The 16987-nt window shown below is 45.0% G+C and overlaps 2 protein-coding genes across 9 annotated transcripts; one reads left to right on the forward strand and one right to left on the reverse strand.

The window, feature by feature from the left end:
* Positions 1 to 102: 102 nt before the first annotated feature.
* CtsL4 (Cathepsin L4) lies at positions 103 to 5045 on the reverse strand. Of its 4 annotated transcripts, XM_034333339.2 has the most exons (7): positions 4935 to 5045; positions 4473 to 4817; positions 2662 to 3060; positions 2410 to 2586; positions 1975 to 2334; positions 1400 to 1560; positions 103 to 794 (listed from the first exon to the last, which is right to left on the reverse strand). In XM_034333339.2, exons 3-7 carry the CDS (start codon positions 2800 to 2802, stop codon positions 599 to 601), a joined length of 1035 nt encoding a protein of 344 aa, XP_034189230.2. In that variant the 5' UTR covers positions 2803 to 3060; positions 4473 to 4817; positions 4935 to 5045; the 3' UTR covers positions 103 to 598. The 4 variants fall into 4 exon arrangements, with proteins under 4 accessions (XP_034189230.2, XP_034189228.2, XP_034189227.2 ...); XM_034333337.2 differs by lacking the exons at positions 4473 to 4817; positions 4935 to 5045 and adding an exon at positions 3498 to 3674; XM_034333336.2 differs by lacking the exons at positions 4473 to 4817; positions 4935 to 5045 and adding an exon at positions 3433 to 3674.
* Mitf (transcription factor Mitf) lies at positions 4084 to 15634 on the forward strand. 5 transcript variants are annotated; one of them, XM_034333309.2, is made up of 7 exons: positions 4084 to 4391; positions 6975 to 7182; positions 7574 to 7960; positions 12443 to 12632; positions 12804 to 12879; positions 13485 to 13761; positions 14814 to 15634. In XM_034333309.2, the coding sequence occupies exons 1-7, from the start codon at positions 4084 to 4086 to the stop codon at positions 15051 to 15053; spliced, it is 1686 nt and encodes a 561-aa protein (XP_034189200.2). In that variant the 3' UTR covers positions 15054 to 15634. The 5 variants fall into 5 exon arrangements, with proteins under 5 accessions (XP_034189200.2, XP_076548539.1, XP_076548540.1 ...); XM_076692424.1 differs by lacking the exon at positions 4084 to 4391 and adding an exon at positions 5115 to 5940 and having other exon boundaries at positions 14733 to 14861; XM_076692425.1 differs by lacking the exon at positions 4084 to 4391 and adding an exon at positions 5116 to 5940 and having other exon boundaries at positions 14730 to 14870.
* Positions 15635 to 16987: the final 1353 nt, after the last annotated feature.

Raw genomic sequence — 16987 nt, forward strand, 5'->3', positions numbered from 1 at the left:
AATCGTACTGATATCGTTTGATGGAAACACGCGCCACGAACATGCTTTTCTTTCTCGTCTTTTTCACCTACATTCTCGACCGTTCGCTCCTCTATTCCTAACATATACGTTTCATCGTCCAGTTCGCCGTAATTGGTCACCGTTTATTCCCAGCCTGTTTGAAAATTTAGTTTCAACTTCGTGTCACGCAGTGACTACGCGTACGCATCTCCTCCCGATAAACGAATTGCTCGGTGTTTTCTTGAATAGCCAAAAGATTTTTGTATAGTATCATCGATACCACTGCTCGTTTCCTTATTTGCGCCATCGTACATTTTAAGGCAGAACTGGTCTCTTCGTTTAACCATCCACTCCTTTTTTCCACTCTTCTTTCCGTGTATTCCATGAGATACCGTTTAAAATAAGGAACAGGGAGAAAATGAAACGCGGCACAGCATTGGTAGATATTCTAAAATCAATTTTAATCGTTACAATTTTGTCTCCGTTCAAAGTCGAACATAAGTAAGTAGGTAAGTCGAGCGTAAGCATAAAATTACGAAACGAAACGAAACGAAACGAAACGAAACGAAATGAAATAAAACACGTGTAGAGTTACTGATTACACTTTTGCATATGCCGCATAATTAGCTATGCCGCAACGATTTTTATTTTTCGCCAGACGCATGTAACCGTTTTCACCCCATCCGTCACCCCACCAATTTTTTAAAATCCATTCGGTCCGAGTATACCCCACGATTAGCATTGCGTGATTTACCATGTCCGAGCTACATACTTCGTCGTCGTAAACTCCATTGCTGCGAAAGATTAAATATTAGGTACACGTACATTTTGCAAAATTAAATGAAAAAAGAAAAAAAAATAAGAAAATAGAGAAATGGAAAGAAATTCTATTTTCGGGACAGCTAAGCTGTTGGGTACCTACTTTAAACGAGAAAACGAAGAAAGAAAGAAATTTGTGTGATCTGGGCTCAACCTTCGCGGTATTTTTTTCACTTCCGAAACGCGAGTTCAGCGACTTTAATTTGGTTCGTTGCCGTTTCAGGGTCATCGCATAAACGATGCATCAAAGGTTATCGCGTAACTGGACCAATTTCTTCGAGTATAAACCATAAAAAGAAGAATACACGATTTTTCGTATTTTCATCTTTCGCGTAAACACGATCAACCACGAGTCGATCCCGTGTCAAAACGTTTCCCTTTTCTTTTCTTCGCTTCCGCCATGTATTGCCTTTCTCTACACATACTCGCAGACTCACCCCTTTCGGGCGCTTAAAGAAATAAATAAAGAGAAAGTGGCACGTGGTATGTAGGAAAATTCAATCTCTCAACTCACGGTCAAACTATTTATTGGACTTATACGAAGTACATACAGAAGGAAAATAGAAGGAAATATACTCACTGATAGAGTTGAAAGGTCTTCGGACTGGCGTTTACCGAAGCAGCTATCGGACCTATAGTAGCTACGGCGGCTTCCAAAGCTTTCTCGTCGCGCGCCGGTAAGACAGCCCACGAGGTGATGTTGACCACGCTCAAGTCCTCTTGAAAACGGCATCGACCTTGCTGTTTCAAACGCGGGTCAATCCTTTCAATTTTCTATTATATTATTCTATGTATATTGCATATACGGTATCGAGCATTTTCATTTCCGAGAAAAAAGATTCTATTCAACTGTTCGATTTATTTGCGTAACGTTTGTTGACGCTTGCCAGTTCTCCGTGTATACGTTTTGCAGCAACATTTTTTCATTACATCAGCTATAAACGTGTACTCGAAGATAAGCATTCGAAGATAAGCGTTACGAAATACACGAGTAAAGAGGGAGAGCACTAATGGAAATGGGAAATGGGAAATGGGAAATGGGAAATCGGAAATCGGAATGCAAAGCAGCTTTGCTGCTACATGTTCGCGTCAGAGACGAGCTTCAAAAACGTTACACGACCGGAAAATCAATGAAAATCGAGCAAAACCGCATACTTTTCCTTTATACGGATAATGAGCTTGACTCATTAATCCTTTTGCCTTCTCCAAATATCTCAATGTATTTCTCAGGGATCCACCAGAACAGCCTAAATTTCCCGTAGATGTGCTACAGTCGATCAACTGTTGTTCGCTCAATGGGATCAGAATGCCGGTTTTCTTAAAAATTTGTCCTTGAATGCTACCAGCTATCGAATAGGCGTAGCAACTTCCGCAGTCCCTTTGATTTTCCGGTCGGGTAAGAAAGCCTATATCGCGCCAGTCGAATTGCAATGGGACGCGTCGAGGATCGTGCAGTACCGCTCCCACCATGTCTTTCGTCGACACCCGACGCTTACGACTAGGCATCAGTTTCACCTATTAACAAGATCAAACACAATCCATGAAAATAATCGGTTCGATAATTATGTTTCCCTACGTTTCTCTACGAACCATCTCTCGGATATATTGTCTGGTAGCGAGATCGGCCATGTGATTGTCTCTCAAAGTGTAACTGTGATGACCCGCTGCGGCCATCATGTTGTGTTTGTAGATCGTTACTAGATTCTCCTCCCAAGTCGTCCTTCGGTCGTTCTCTTCGCTTCCGGAGTAACTTTTATTGTAACGAGCCTATTGAAAAGTCATTGAAAAGTCATTGAAAAGTCATTGAAAAACATATCATGTTGTATCTAACGTTTACCGTACCTTGTAAGAGTTCCAGTATTCGTCCAGTTTCGCTGATATTTCTGGCGGGAAGCGTTGCTCCTTGCCAAACACTCGACGACTGCCACCAATACTCCATATCGTTATTAAAACAGTGGCAAATTTATAAAATCTAATACACATTGTGGATGAAATCGAATCGAGTCGACGTCGATTAGAACAACGAATAGCCTTCGTTTCAGACCTTAACGATTCATCGACTGATTCGAATAGTCGTTACTTCGATTCCATTTGGTTAAGTTACCGCTGAAAGTCGTCCATCGTTAACATTTTTCACGCTGTTTGTCAGCAATTTTACGAATTTCGTAAACTTTCAACGTTTTCTGTATTCCTCGAGCTTTGCGTAACAACAATTACGGCACTCTTGTACGATACGTATACCTGCCGACAAATATAAGTTTCTGCAGTTTCTCTTTCAGTTTACTATAATTACAGCTGATAATTCCTCATAAGCGATAATGTTACTTGGTTTTAGTTTCGTTTAGATATGTTTTACCTTTGAAGCCAGAGGTACGAAACGTCTTTTCACGAAACGACGAAAAATAAAGCCAACAGTTTCGTGAAATATAGGAATAGGAATATTTAGATAGCCGCGTGAAATGAAGTTACATGAAAAGGGTTAAAGCGTTAGTCGCGAGATGGCAGCATCAGTACATAAGGAATCGCGGCAGACTCGAAAAGAAGAGAGTTTGCGTATTTTTGCTTTTCGTACTGTCGTGCTTTCGTGTTTGAATGATCTTAATGATCACGTACGTGGTGGTGAAATTTTGTTTCGGTTGTTCACTCGATCATCGGTCTAACGATCGTCTTCTGTTTACCAGCTTTCTTGGACGTGACGATGGTGATAACGAGCAGAAGATGACTGATGTTTTTTATCCTCCCCATGAACTACAGGTCGGGCATCGGGCATTTAACAGCAAACAGCGAACTGTAGACAAGCTAACCGGCAAGCAGCGCGGTTGATCGAGAATCTCGAGAGAGAAATGAGGAGAGATAAAAAAAGAGTAAGAGAGAGTGAGCAGGCGAGCGAGCGATTTCCCCGCTGGCTGTAAGCTAAACCCAAGCAGCCGGTTTGTATTGTAGTTGTTGCTGGACTGGCGATCGTCTCGTCTCGTCTCGTCTCGTCTCGTCTCGTCTGTCGCGTCGTCGCGTCGGTTCGACGATTATTGCTCGACACGCGTTCGTCTCGTCTCGGCTCGTGTCAGTGGGGAGGCGCCACGCTAGAAAGCAGAACTCGAGATCTGGGATCGTCGTTTCGGTGTCTCGATGTCTCGGTAATCGCGGTCGTTCGTCGCGGTCCGGAAAAGAATCCAAGGTCCGATTTGTTGGCGACAAGTGGCGTCGCGACGGCTCAGTCCGCGCTGCGTCGCGCTGCACCTTTTCTACGGTATCGCAAACGGCAGAATGGACGAATCCGGGATCGACATGGGTTTCGATCTAGCGGCTCTGACAGCTGATCTGGAGCATCGGGAGGCAAGTTTACGCGACTATCGATGCTTCAACAAAGCAAACGGAGTTCCAGCAATCGGTCAATCGGATAATGTAAACGAGATCGAGACCGAGAACGAAAACGGAAATGGGAACGGAACCGGAACCGGAACTGGAACTGAAACCGACCAACACGACTGGGAACAGGCTCTTTCATTTTTGTCGTCGCCGTTGCAAGACATCATGTACTACGAGTTGAAGAGCCGAACACCGAATACCGCCAGGTACGTGATTGGCTGCGTTGAAAAACACTTTGACGCAACTCGGAACGATTTTCAACGATATCTGCATACGAACGACTTTACCATATAATCGAGCATCTCCGTGCACACTCTGTCGACGACGGGTGTAGATCTAGGTGTAGTTGTAAGTAAATAAGTACAAGTAAGTAAGTAAGCAAGTTGTACATAGTACGTTCCTCGTTTGACCTCTTCTTGGCACATTCTTGTCACCGTTCGGTTCGAGTCGGCTCTGCTCGATTCTCCTCGATTCTCCTCGATTCCGCTCGGCTCGACTCGGCTCGTCTTCGGTTCTACCTTCCAATTCGCGTCGAATCCCTCTCACTCTCGCTTTCGCTCTCGCTCTCCCTCGATCTCGATCTCGATCTCGATCTCGATCTCGATCTCGATCTTAATTGAAGCAAAATTAATCTGAAATGAAAACACAGCCGAGTGGAAGGTTCGACATTTTCCACGAAATCCGAAAAAGAGCAGATCCGCTCTTTTCGAATTATCTCTTTGATATGTATACCGTTTTGCTGTACGTACCTTTGCGCTGATCGAACCTTTGTTACGACTCGAAAAGTCGCGAGCAGCGAACGAGAAGAGCCAACGTAATTGGCGCGAATAGGCGAATGCGCAAAAGTTGCACGAATGTTGCGCGCGTGCAATGTCAAAAACGGCTGGGATAGAAATGCATCCAGGTTTAGAAGCCGAAACGTCGCGTCGCGTCGCGTCGGTTTTCGTCTCTGACAGGCTGCTCGGCGTCGATGATGTTTGCGACAAAAAGAATTCGCGATATTTGCCTTTAGTGTCACCGCGTTACGGCTAAAAATTTCCATCTTTTCCGGAGAGGATATGCAACGGATATTGAAAAAAGTGTGGCGAATCGTTGAATTGGAGGATTTGATATCGCTGCTGAATCGGATAACTAAACGGTCTGACTCGTTTTTTAAACGATTCGACGGCTATCATTGAGACGTTGTTGCCTGAAACGACAACAAGATCGTTTCGTCGGGTCGTAATCAAAAGTAAAAGTGGAAACGGCTTCGGTGCCGGTGACAGTGAGTGAATTGACGTCGGTCTCGGTCTCGGCATCGGCATCGGCACCGGGTTCGGCGTCAATGCCATTGCCGACCACACAGTTATCCTCGTCGTTCGGTTCGCTTCCGTTATCGCGACTTTATGGTCAAGCGAAGAACTTGTTGTCGTACGCGTGCCCAGCGCGTACGAAGATTGGATGGTCAACCGACAGCGGGAGCGGGAGCGGGAGCGGGAGCGGGAGCGGATGCGGAGGCGGAGGTATCGCTGGAGCAGCTTCGACCACCGTTCCGGATCGTCGAGAGGAAGAGAAAGAGAAAGAGAAAGAGCAACGAGAGCAACGCGTCCGCGTACACATCGGTATCGACGACGATCTCCGCACGATCCTCGAAATGGATCCGTCGATCGTCGATGGAATGGCTGCCATGGCGCCGTTACCCTTGTCCAATGGTTCTCGCAGCAATGACCACGTTGCGTTCGCACGCCCGTTACGCCCCATTCGCCCGCAAGGCTGGTACAGAACTGTTAGAACGGTTCGAAGTTTGCCCGATGCGTTTTACCCAGTTCCCCAATTTCACCCTCTGATTCCTTCCCTTCCCTTCCCTTCCCGTCGCGTCGCCCGATTCTCAATCTCGATCGAACGCGTCCGTACATTTTCTTTTACCGCCCTGCCTTAGCTCCTCTTCTCGACCGTAAACATTACGTCTAAATATAAGTACGGCCTTGGTTGTTGCGCGCAAAAAGATCTTTCGTAAATCTCGCGAGGAATTTTCTCGTTGCTGTCTCGCGGTTTACCAGCTATCGAAACGTCTTGCCCTCAACTATTTTTCCAAAAGGAAACTTTTCCCCGATTTTTAGAACATAATTAGAATGAAAGTGGATGGAACGGGATAAAAAGACGATAAAGTGGAAAAAGTAGGGATAGGTGGAAGAAGCGCGTCGGTTTTGTATCGAAGGCTAGCTTACGTAATTCGCGAAGATCGTATAGGAAGGCGTGTATGTACATAGGTACATATTATATTGTACATACATATAATACATACACGAAATGGACGAGGCTGAACATAGAAGAAATAAACGAAAGAAGGAAGTAAGAAAGTAAGGAAGGAAGATAGGATCTGAATCGGAACGCGATTCAGAGGATAAGAATCGAATCTCGATCGAAATTGCACAATCTCTCTATTTTAGTTTTCTTATGGCCATTAATTGGCCCTCTTCCCAATTCGGTAATACCAATTTTGCGTGTCCCGTTAACGCTTATCGCCGTTCAACGAACGCCCTCCGCGATCCTAGTACAATTTCGAAACCTTTACGTTTGTCCGTTTGCGAAAACAAGAGAAGAAACGTTACGCGGAAGCAACCGTCGGATAAGGCGAAAGGAATCGAAAATTTCCAGACCGAAAAAATAGCAATGCGGTGGTTAAAGTTAAAAATAAATTGAAACGCGTATCGATCGAGTGGCGTGAAATAAAGAAAGGAGGAAAAAATGGGAAAAATTTCGGTGATTTTCGATGATTTTCGATTATTTTCGATTATTTTGTTTTTCAGTCCACCGACGTTCAAGACCGCAACGCCCACTTCTCGCACCCAATTGAAGCTCCAGCTGATGCGAGAACAGCTGCAGGAGCAGGAGAGGCGAGAGGCAGAATTTCGTCAGAGTTTGCAGCAACAGAGACCAGCAGCTGCCCCTCCAAGACCTGTACCTACCGCATCCTTGTCGACCATCGGGGTGGATGTGCCGCCGCAAGTCTTGCAAGTACATTCTTTTCTTTTACCTATCTTTTTACTCTCTATTCCTTTGCTTCTCCTCTCTTCTGGCACTTGGTTGAGAAGAAGCCTGCGTAAGCGATAACTGATCGCGAGACGCGCGAGTGCGATAAAAAATGCTGACCCATCGAAACGAAACTAACATTAGATAGGCGTTTTGAAAGGAACGAGGTACATACTGGAAGAAAATTTCTTCAAAGTGAAATTCCTTATCCTTGGTTAAAAGTACATATTACATATTACATATTACATATTACATATTACATATTACATATTATGTAGAAATGTACGCTAAGCCTATCTGTTAGTTTTTCCAAGTTTTGACAACGTGCTACATATATAGGTATCTACTTGCTGTGCAACGCGTTTATTGTTTATAGGTACGTACGCTCCTGGAAAACCCGACTCGTTACCACGTTGTACAAAAGCAAAAGAACCAAGTGCGGCAGTATCTTCACGAATCGTTTCGCGGTGGTAGCGAAGATATTGAAAACGAAAACGAAAACGAAAACGAAAACGAAAACGAAAACGTTTTTCGTGGAAACTCTGTCCAAGTTACGCCACCATCCGTGCCAATGGTCGTTCAGAGTGCACCACCGGGGCCAACGGTGCATCATCCGAAGCCGCAGCATCCTCATTTGGCCTCCTATCCACACGCTCCGACCGCGACGATTTTGTCGCACGGTAATCCGGTCGCGGCCAGTCCAGACCCGACGACCGGTGCTATGTCACCAGGACTTTCCAGCGTCGCAACTAGCAACTCTGAGGTATTTATCTTTCTTTTTTACTTTATTTTAAATTTATTTTATTTTAACTTAACTTAACTTAACTTTATTCGAACTATCTCTGATATAATTCACTGTATCAGAGTATTTTCACCAGTGATCGTTGCGCGACCGACTACATACATAGGTATACATACCTACATATCGGTTACGGTTAGACAATTCGAAATCGTAATTGCGAGCGCACTTGGTAGTCAAATGGTAAAGCGAATCGATCGGTTTCTTTCTCCTTACGATTAGTATTCGCGTCGCGTCGCGTCGCGTCGCGTCGCGTTGCTTTGCAAAGTCCCCAAAGAAGGGACAATATTGTTTCGTAGTCCAACCAATTTTCGATCCCCTCTTTTCACGCGAGCTAATTGACTTTCGATCTTTGGGGTAAAATTACCGTTCGCAACGTTCGCGACGTTCGCGACGTTCGCGACGTTCGCGACGTTCGCACCAGGCGCACCTGTTAACCAGTAACCGTGAAACTCAGTCAACTTGCTTCCTCGTACGTACGAGCAATCGTAACAAGACTGGAATTTTCAACGGATTAACTTATCCGTTTTACGTTCGTGAAATAAATGAAAAGTAGTATGTACCTACTACTGTACATACGTCTGGTTGACTAACAGGTCAACCTGTTGCTGCGAAAACTTGAACGACGATGTGAAATGACGCAACCAGACCCGACGTCGAACAGAGAAGAGACGAAACGAAATGATAACAGAAAAAGAAGAAGAGAAAGAGAAAGAGCAGAAAGTCGAACGAGTACATATGTATTTACATACACAAGTTCGTCGGTAGAGATAGTAGAGTGCGCGGTTGTTAAATATGTAACGAGAATGATCGGAGAAGGGCGGAGGTGGAGAAGCGGGAGAAGTAGGAGCCGATAGCGGCAGAACGACAGAACGGTAGAACGGCAGAATGGCAGAACGGCAGAACGGCAGGGCGGCAGGCGTGGGGCATTGTGTGGAGTTTGTGGCGCGTGGCGCGTGGCGCGGGTTCGAGCAGTCTGTATGTAGTACCAAAACGAACCGATCAGCGGTGGAGGTTCGGTCGAACGCGGGAGTAAACTTGCCCGAAGCGTCGTTCGTGTCGTTCGTGTCGTCGTTCGTGTCGTCGTTCGTGTCGTTAGTTGGGCGTTCCTTTGCTCGTCAAGCACGGCTTTTCCGCGTCTGTTTGCTCGCTTTATCAATTCATCGTGACTAGGAGACGCGCGACGTTTTACACCGAACGAACAGAGTCGAACGAATTGAAACGAATTGGAAGCAATTGGAAGATATTGGAAGGGGAGGTAGAAGGGTGTGTGAAAGAAAAGAAAACTTTTTCAAAGGAAAGATCGTCGAATGGATCCGAAATTTATTTATTTCACGAAATATCATAAGATCGCGGATACGGTACGGTACGGCGCGGCGCGGCGGCAACACCCACTTTGAACACATTTGCCGCCGGCCTACCGTTTTTAAGATCTAAGACACTCGTCTATCGATAAAAACTTGGAAACCGTAGGAATAAAACGAGAGAGAGAGAGAGAGAGAGAGAGAGAGAGAGAGTACGCACGCGCAAAGCAGACTTTTCGATAGTGGTTTTAACTTTATCGGTTTTTTCAATTCGTGACGATATAACACCGATCGCTTCGACGCGTCGCGTCGCGTCGCGTCGTGTACTTTTCACCACTAATTTCCAGTTATCTCGGAATAAATTTCGTGTGTTCGCCAGTTTGCCGGTCCTTCTTTCGATTCTAACGCTTCCTCCGTTTAACTCGCAGCGCTTTCCCTCCGCGCCTCGCCAAGATCGAGAGATACGTTATTGGGTAACCGCAACCTTGAGGTGTGCTTAATCGTAGGTAGTCGCGGCAGAGGAGGTGCGGTAGTACAAAGAGAAAACGCAAGGTTGCCAGGAACTCGCGTGTCATCGACGAATTGCAGTAGCCGAAAAAATGCATTCGTTTCTCTATTCCAAGTTCGAAGTGATCACGCTCACTTTTTTAACGCTCTCCTCGTCGTTATCCTGACGAGAATCGAATCGCCTCGATACTCGACCATCTTCTTCGTTTCTTTTCGATTTCTTCTCGATTTATTCGCTAGCTCTACCGTCGTCTTCCCGATACTATATTCGATTCGGTTCTTCACTGTTCTTTCTCCGAGTCGAACAACCGAGGATCGTTTGCGCAACGTTGCTAAAATCGCGCCTCGAGCCTCGAGCCTCGAGGGCCAACAAAGTCGAACGACAAACAAAAGACGGCAACTTTGCCACGCCACGCTGCGCCGCCGCGATTCAACAGAAAGATTCGCGCGTTTTTCGCCACGGTCTTTCGACTGAAATCAGGTGGGAAGCTGTTGATCACCTTTCACGACCACTTTGGACGCAATTGAAATATCGTACGCTATCTTCATCAGTCAACGAGAAAAGTTCACCCCTTGTTTTCCGATCGTTTCCGTTCTGCACGATCCTCGTTTCTGCATCGTTCTACACGCGAACGCTTGCATGCGTGCGCTCTCGATCGCTAACCAATCCCATCGAGACTACGCGGCTGACACGCACAGACCTTCTTCTTGTTTCGCCACAGGCTGCCATTTGTCAGCAACAAGATGCCAGTATTCAATATAATCGCTCGAAGGTGTAAGGTGAGTTTCAGTCTGCTCCTTTACCCATCACCACCACCAAGCTTAATTCTTTTATGTCCTTTTATGTACTCGTATGTACTTGACAAAGATGTACGAGGAATCCAATCGACGACGTCGATCTATCGCTCGAACGAACCTTGCTCCACGCGATTCTCTTATCACCTTCTTTGTTTCTCGAACGCGGAACGTTTGCGCGACTATAACTTACCACCACGCTTCTACCTGTGAACACGATAAAGAGATGCGTGCATTATACCTACGCGAATGCTGACGCGTTCTCCTAGGAACCGGATATTCTAACGAACAGCATTCCTTGTTTACAGAACCATTTACTCGCGTAATCGCATCCGATCACGAACAACTATCAAGCAACCATCTATCTACCACGAATCTACCACGAATCTATCACGAGGCTACGCGTTCTTCCGTCACTGAAAATTCCAGCGAGGCCGCGTGTCGATGTCTCGCCGTTTCCAATTTGCTGATCGATGCACGCTACTTACTACTTACCGTTCCTTCCAATCATCAGATGATCGCGATAACTTTTTATCTCGCCACAAGAACCAACGATGACGGCGATGACGATTCGAACGTTAAGAAATCTATACGGAAGCATTTCGTAAGGAATATGTACATTGCACCGAGCTACATTGCAATTCCTCGATCGTTTTTCAATAGGTAGTCAATTAATTAATTTCCCATCGAAACTTTTCTATTTTCGATGGTAATTTTATTAGCTGCCAATATCGGCCAGCTAATTAGATATTCTCCCGACGTGTCTCCTCCTTCTCTAAGTAGTGTTTTGAAATTTAAGTAAGACCACTTTGACTACGCGCAACCATTCATTTCGCAAGCACCGATCACATCAGCAACACCACGCGTCGAAACGCGATTTCCTCTCCTCTCATTTTCGCGCGCTGCTGTCATTCGTGACAACAAGTTCTACCTATCGACGTCTCGTCAACGATTGCCGTGAAACAACCCAGATGATCGAGCAAGAGGAACGGATCTCGGTCGCGTTAAATCCATCGAATTGACTACGAAGCTTCAAGTAAAAGCACGATCGGAACGTTGCAAAATCGATTTCGGAGTCGATAAACGCGAACGCGAACGCGAATCGATTGCCTTTCAGCGATAAATCACTAATACTCGTTTAACTCTGCGTTTCACCTTTCGCTTCTACTTCTTCTACTTCTTCTACTTCTTCTACTTCTTTAGCTACTTCCTTCGCTTTCTTTCTTACACCTACAATCTACTTTTCTTAATTCTATCGCGTCGTCGTTGTCCGTGCACGACTCGCTATCGATGCGCCTTCTTCCATGGACAGACGTCGGTTATTATTGTTATGTAATTTTTACGTAAGTTATCCATAAGCCGTAAGCAAGCCGTAAGCCGTAAGCCGTAAGCCGTAACCCATAAGAGCTACGTTGCGCTACATAAACATGCGCGATTTGAAATTTGAAGCGTTAACGCGCGATCTTGCCTGAATTTTCTCCTCTGCTTCCTTTGCGTCCGCCGCGCTGCAACCTTTATCTATTCTCCTTCTCCTACATATTTATTCGCGTAACCATTTCATCTTCGCTAGTCCTCTCATTTCCATTGCTTTTTTTCTATCCTAAATCGACGACCCGGTCGATTCGTTTTTAGGATATTTTAGAAAATTTTAGAAAATTTTAGATAATATTCGGTCGAGAGCGCAGCGAACGCAGCTTCGGTAATGTCGCTGACGATGAGATTAACGGCAAGAGATTAACGTTACGTTATGTGCTCGTGATGTAATCGTGATGTAATCGTGATCGGAAAAAAAGAAAAAAAATAGAAAAATGGTTATCGCATTAAATCGGTCTGATTACAGGCGGAGGACCTGCTGGACGATATTTTATCGTTCGAAGCTGGATCCTTGGGTGATAATCTTAAGGATAGTCAAACTGGAAGTCTGAGCAACATTCCGGAACTGCAAATCAAACCGGAACCTTTATTGCTTACCGAGGCCGAGATACACGCCCTTGCCAAAGACAGACAAAAAAAAGATAATCATAATATGAGTAAGTTATCGGTCCTACATTTGTCTCTCGCGTGACATTTGTCTTTTGCTCGGCAAACTAGGAAATTCAAATAATGAAAACATTCGCATCAAGCATCGATCAAGAAAGAAAAACGAACGAGAATACCTAATTGTAATAGGTATTTTGTTAACTTGCAATTATGAATTTCAGTCGAGAGACGACGGCGATTCAACATCAATGACAGAATCAAAGAGCTTGGTACCCTCTTACCTAAAACGAACGATCCGTAAGTACACTTGATAGATTTCTAGTTTTAAGAGTATACATGGTATACCTACTAGGTATCGAATACCTGTTTCAAACAACGTTTCAGCTGATCCTTGAGTTATTTTCTCTAACTACTCTAACCGAAGAGAAATCGATAGAAGAAAACCGTACAAGAGAAGTTACGAGGAGCCGGATTTCTTTCTTGAAACTCGTTCAATTTCAAGATCGCGATGTTCGATGTTACATAACGTTCGTGAAAAAGGAGCAAGGAGGCGCGTACTCTCGTATCGTTTCAGTGGTAAAGAACAAACGAGACAAGCGGCGAGATATCGCGTTGCCGATAACGAAACGAATCTCGGTCTAACGACAACGGTAAACACACCGACACGACGATACGACGATACGACGACACGACGATTCGACCTCCTATCCACATATGTACCTCATTCCGTTTCTATTCTCATGTATGCATAAAATGTGTTAAATTGTTCGAGTAAACGAACGATTAACAAACACGGGAATACGCGAACGCGAACGCGAACGCGAACGCGAACGCGACCCTCGAAGAACACAGAAGAGGGGAATAGGTAAAATATTGTACGTAACAATGACTCGTTGTTGCAGGTATTACGAAATCGTTCGAGACGTCAGACCGAATAAGGGCACGATCCTAAAATCCTCGGTCGAGTACATAAAGCTGTTAAAAAACGAGTTGACCAGGATGAAACAAAACGAATTGAGGCACAAACAATTGGAGCATCAGAATCGTCGACTTTTGTTACGAGTTCAGGAGTTGGAACTACAAGCGAAAGCTCACGGGTTACCGGTTTCCGATTTTAATTGGGCTTCCAGCTCGGCCAATATGCAGCTTCTTCCCAGGAACAAGTTCGAGCAACGCAAGGTATCCTTTTCTATCGTTTGCTAGCCGCGAAACGCTCGGTTTTCCTGGTATCGTACGCGAGCGTGTTCGACATCGGTTGCGTTAAATATTTTCAAGGTTACGCCGATACGTTGCGCTGATCGTTTCGCGATCCTTGATCCGAATAAACGTTCTCGGGACTGGTTTCATAATCCGCATCTGTTCTTACGAGACTACCAGCTACGAAATCGCTCGTTTATTCGTGCCCTGAAACATAGACATGTGTGTGTGCGCGCGCACGCGTTCTCCACCTCCACTGATCGACGGGTCGCGACGCTATCTATCTTTGTTTCACGCCTTCCATCCCACACACCCACAATGTGTACCCCCCACTCTTTATCCCAATTGTATCATTCATTCTCCGTTTCTCGTACGCGTATCAGATACAGCAGAGCGTTATCTCACGGAATTAAGGACACGATCGAGAGCGATCGCACGGAAATTTTTCAAAGCTACGGAGCTCGCGTTAATCTGAATTTAAAAATTCTACTCTTTTCTACGTATTATATAATACGCGTATGTACGTATGTAGGGTATTTCAGGTTGAGTACAGGTTTCGAAAAGTAAGCCGCTGTTGCACGTTGCACGTTGCACGTTGCACGTTGCATGATAGATAAGGAAGAATGCATAAAATAGACGTCGGGACGGTATGAATTACCGTCGACGAATTAAAGTCTGCTCGAAACGCAAAGCCTAATCGTAATTAGGCTGCAAAATTGAAACGTTTATATAAACGTCACAGTATAGATCATACTGCGTGCTTACCATCTACTTTACTTAAGAAATTCATTTATAACATTCTTCTTGTCACCTTTTTCTCTTTCTCCTACGCGTTTCCGCTTCCTTTACCGCTCCCTTTACCGCTCCCTTTACCGCTCCCTTTACCGCTCCCTTATCGTGTTTCATTCTGACCGATCGACGATTTAAATGAAAAGATGTTTGATCCGTAGTAGATGGAGCAGGAGAGTGAAAAAGATGAGTTTGACCTTGGAATGGAATGATGGTAACGAGGCGTGGCGTTGTTTGATCAACAGATGCCGGAGTTGGTGGCAGAAGAAGGAGCGAGTTTGAGTATGTCGCAGCTTGAGGATCTGATGGAAGACGATGCGACCGGTCCGATTCATAGTCGCGACCCGATGCTCTCTTCTCCGCATCTACCACCGTTGAGTCCAGCACCGACCGGATGTCAGCACGGTCTACCGGACGAAGACACTCTCGGTAGTTTGGCATCGACTACACCAAACTCTTCCTCCGACATGGATATTGTCGCGTAGCAAACCCTGAACTGTAACAGGAATCGCAAAACTGTTCGTCCCTTAGTATTTCGAATGCGAGTGCGAGTGCGAGTGCGAGTGCGAATGCGAATGCGAGTGCAAACTCGGCCGCGAACGTGTTTCAACGTTAACGTAGCGAGTTGATATCGTGTGATAATTGGATATATGAGAATTCTCGCGAGAATGGGTTATCATTTTAACGGTTTATCATTTCGACAAAATGAATTTCTTATTCTTCTACTGTTCTTCAACGGCTGGCCGTTACGCGCGTGCAATTGTCTGTGCCCTCGAGGAAAACCACGCTTTGGACAACGTTTTCCTATTGCGTTCGATTTGAAAATTTCTTTCTTTTTTTCTTTCGTTCGTTTGTCCGTCCGTCCGTCCGTCAGCGTCAAGGCAATAACGAGGAGATTTTAGTATTCAACGTTCGTTGCTCCGATTCCTCGTAAAAGGAATTCGACTGACGCGGAGCCGAACCATCTCCGGATCGATATCGTCGACACGATTATCGAGAAATACAAAGGCGCGTAAAACGACAGGCGAGAGAATACTCGCGCGGGTCGCGAATTTTTCTCTACTCATGGAATGGAAGAAAATAAAACGAAACGAAACGAAACGAAACGAAACGAAACGGAACGGAACGGAACGGAACGCATCAAAATCGAATTATAGCTATTTTTTCGACGCGCCAAAAGAGGTGTGCGCGATAAATGCTTAAGCTGAAGCATAACGGTAGAACACGCTCAATCATCGTTGTTCAAAAGTGCTCGATTTTGTCAGGAACGAGGCCAACGTCGAAAGTAGTTTGTGTCGCAACGTTTCAATCTAGAATCTAGACACTGTCGCTTACAAATTTCTTCTCCTCCGAGAAGATTTCTTCACTCCCCTTCTTACTAGGCTTCTTTTTCTTGGTCGCATTATTTTCTCTCCCTGTGGTGCTTTTCCTTAACGTAACGTAAGACGTTAAACTATGCGCGAGATCACAGATCGAAAAGAAGCACGAAAACGAGGAGGAAAGGGAGAAGTAAAACGAGAGCGAGGACAAGGAATACCTAGTAGATAAACAAGAGTCCCTTTTCGAAACGTTCTGCAACCTTTCCGGATGCGCAATTTTCTACAATCTTCTACAATCTTCTACAATCTACCAAAAGCTTGCGACGAAACTTGATTTTTTTCGAGTATTTTGCGTTGGAAACGGCGGCCGTTTCTCTCGCCGTTTCTCTCGCCTTGTGATCGTTTTACTGATAAGTATACAAACAATCAAACATCGCGTTTTACTTTGTTCGCGCGCATTATTCGATCATTGTTATCCACGGAATCCGCGCGAGAATCACGCGATGTATCTCCACGGTGCCCGCGAGAAACTACAGAGTATATAAAGAAACGTTACGAAAAAACCAGATCGTTTTACTTGTGCTCCTTATTTTGAAATTTTCAATTACGCATACATATTTCTGTCTCTTGTTGAAAGAGTTATGCGACAAAATCTTCACTGATACTGATAGATAAATCGTAAATACAGGAAACTGGACAGAGTAAAAAGAGTGGGTGAATTTGAAACGCGGCCAAGTGATTGTGAGCTTGACAGTGGCCTAGTATTTACTCTTGAAGGAATGTCAACGGAAACCGGAAAAGCAACTCACGGATCGATCACAGGGAAACGAATCGTTCAAGTTTACGTTGACCGTTCACCGGATTGCGTGACACTTTTCACTTTTCCCTTTTTCTTTCAACTCTTCATTTTTAACTTGTGCTATCCCCCTTTTTTCCAGCTTGTGTCAGTAGTGTAGATTAGTTGGACGCGATAGTACGTTATACGTTCTCCGAAACGATACAAATCATTTAAACCGAACTCCTTTTGTTCCTTTTTCCAGTTACATACTCTTCCCTTTCCTTGGCTACCTCTCATCACACACGTTTCCTTCTTCCTTTTC

Source organism: Osmia lignaria, chromosome 15 (assembly GCF_051020975.1).
Source record: "Osmia lignaria lignaria isolate PbOS001 chromosome 15, iyOsmLign1, whole genome shotgun sequence".
Lineage (NCBI taxonomy): Eukaryota > Metazoa > Arthropoda > Insecta > Hymenoptera > Megachilidae > Osmia > Osmia lignaria.

What these genes read in the sequence shown, in the direction of transcription:
- Mitf (XM_034333310.2), top strand. Translation starts at nt 5,510, where the DNA reads ATGCCATTGCCGACCACACAGTTATCCTCGTCGTTCGGTTCGCTTCCG. An exon ending in TTACCTAAAACGAACGATCC is followed by an intron (nt 12,880 to 13,484) that starts GTAAGTACACTT and finishes TCGTTGTTGCAG; the next exon opens with GTATTACGAAATCGTTCGAG. An exon ending in ACAAGTTCGAGCAACGCAAG is followed by an intron (nt 13,762 to 14,813) that starts GTATCCTTTTCT and finishes TTTGATCAACAG; the next exon opens with ATGCCGGAGTTGGTGGCAGA.
- CtsL4 (XM_034333339.2), bottom strand. Translation starts at nt 2,802, where the DNA reads ATGTGTATTAGATTTTATAAATTTGCCACTGTTTTAATAACGATATGG. An exon ending in AATACTGGAACTCTTACAAG is followed by an intron (nt 2,587 to 2,661) that starts GTACGGTAAACG and finishes ACTTTTCAATAG; the next exon opens with GCTCGTTACAATAAAAGTTA. An exon ending in AAGACCTTTCAACTCTATCA is followed by an intron (nt 795 to 1,399) that starts GTGAGTATATTT and finishes AATCTTTCGCAG; the next exon opens with CAATGGAGTTTACGACGACG.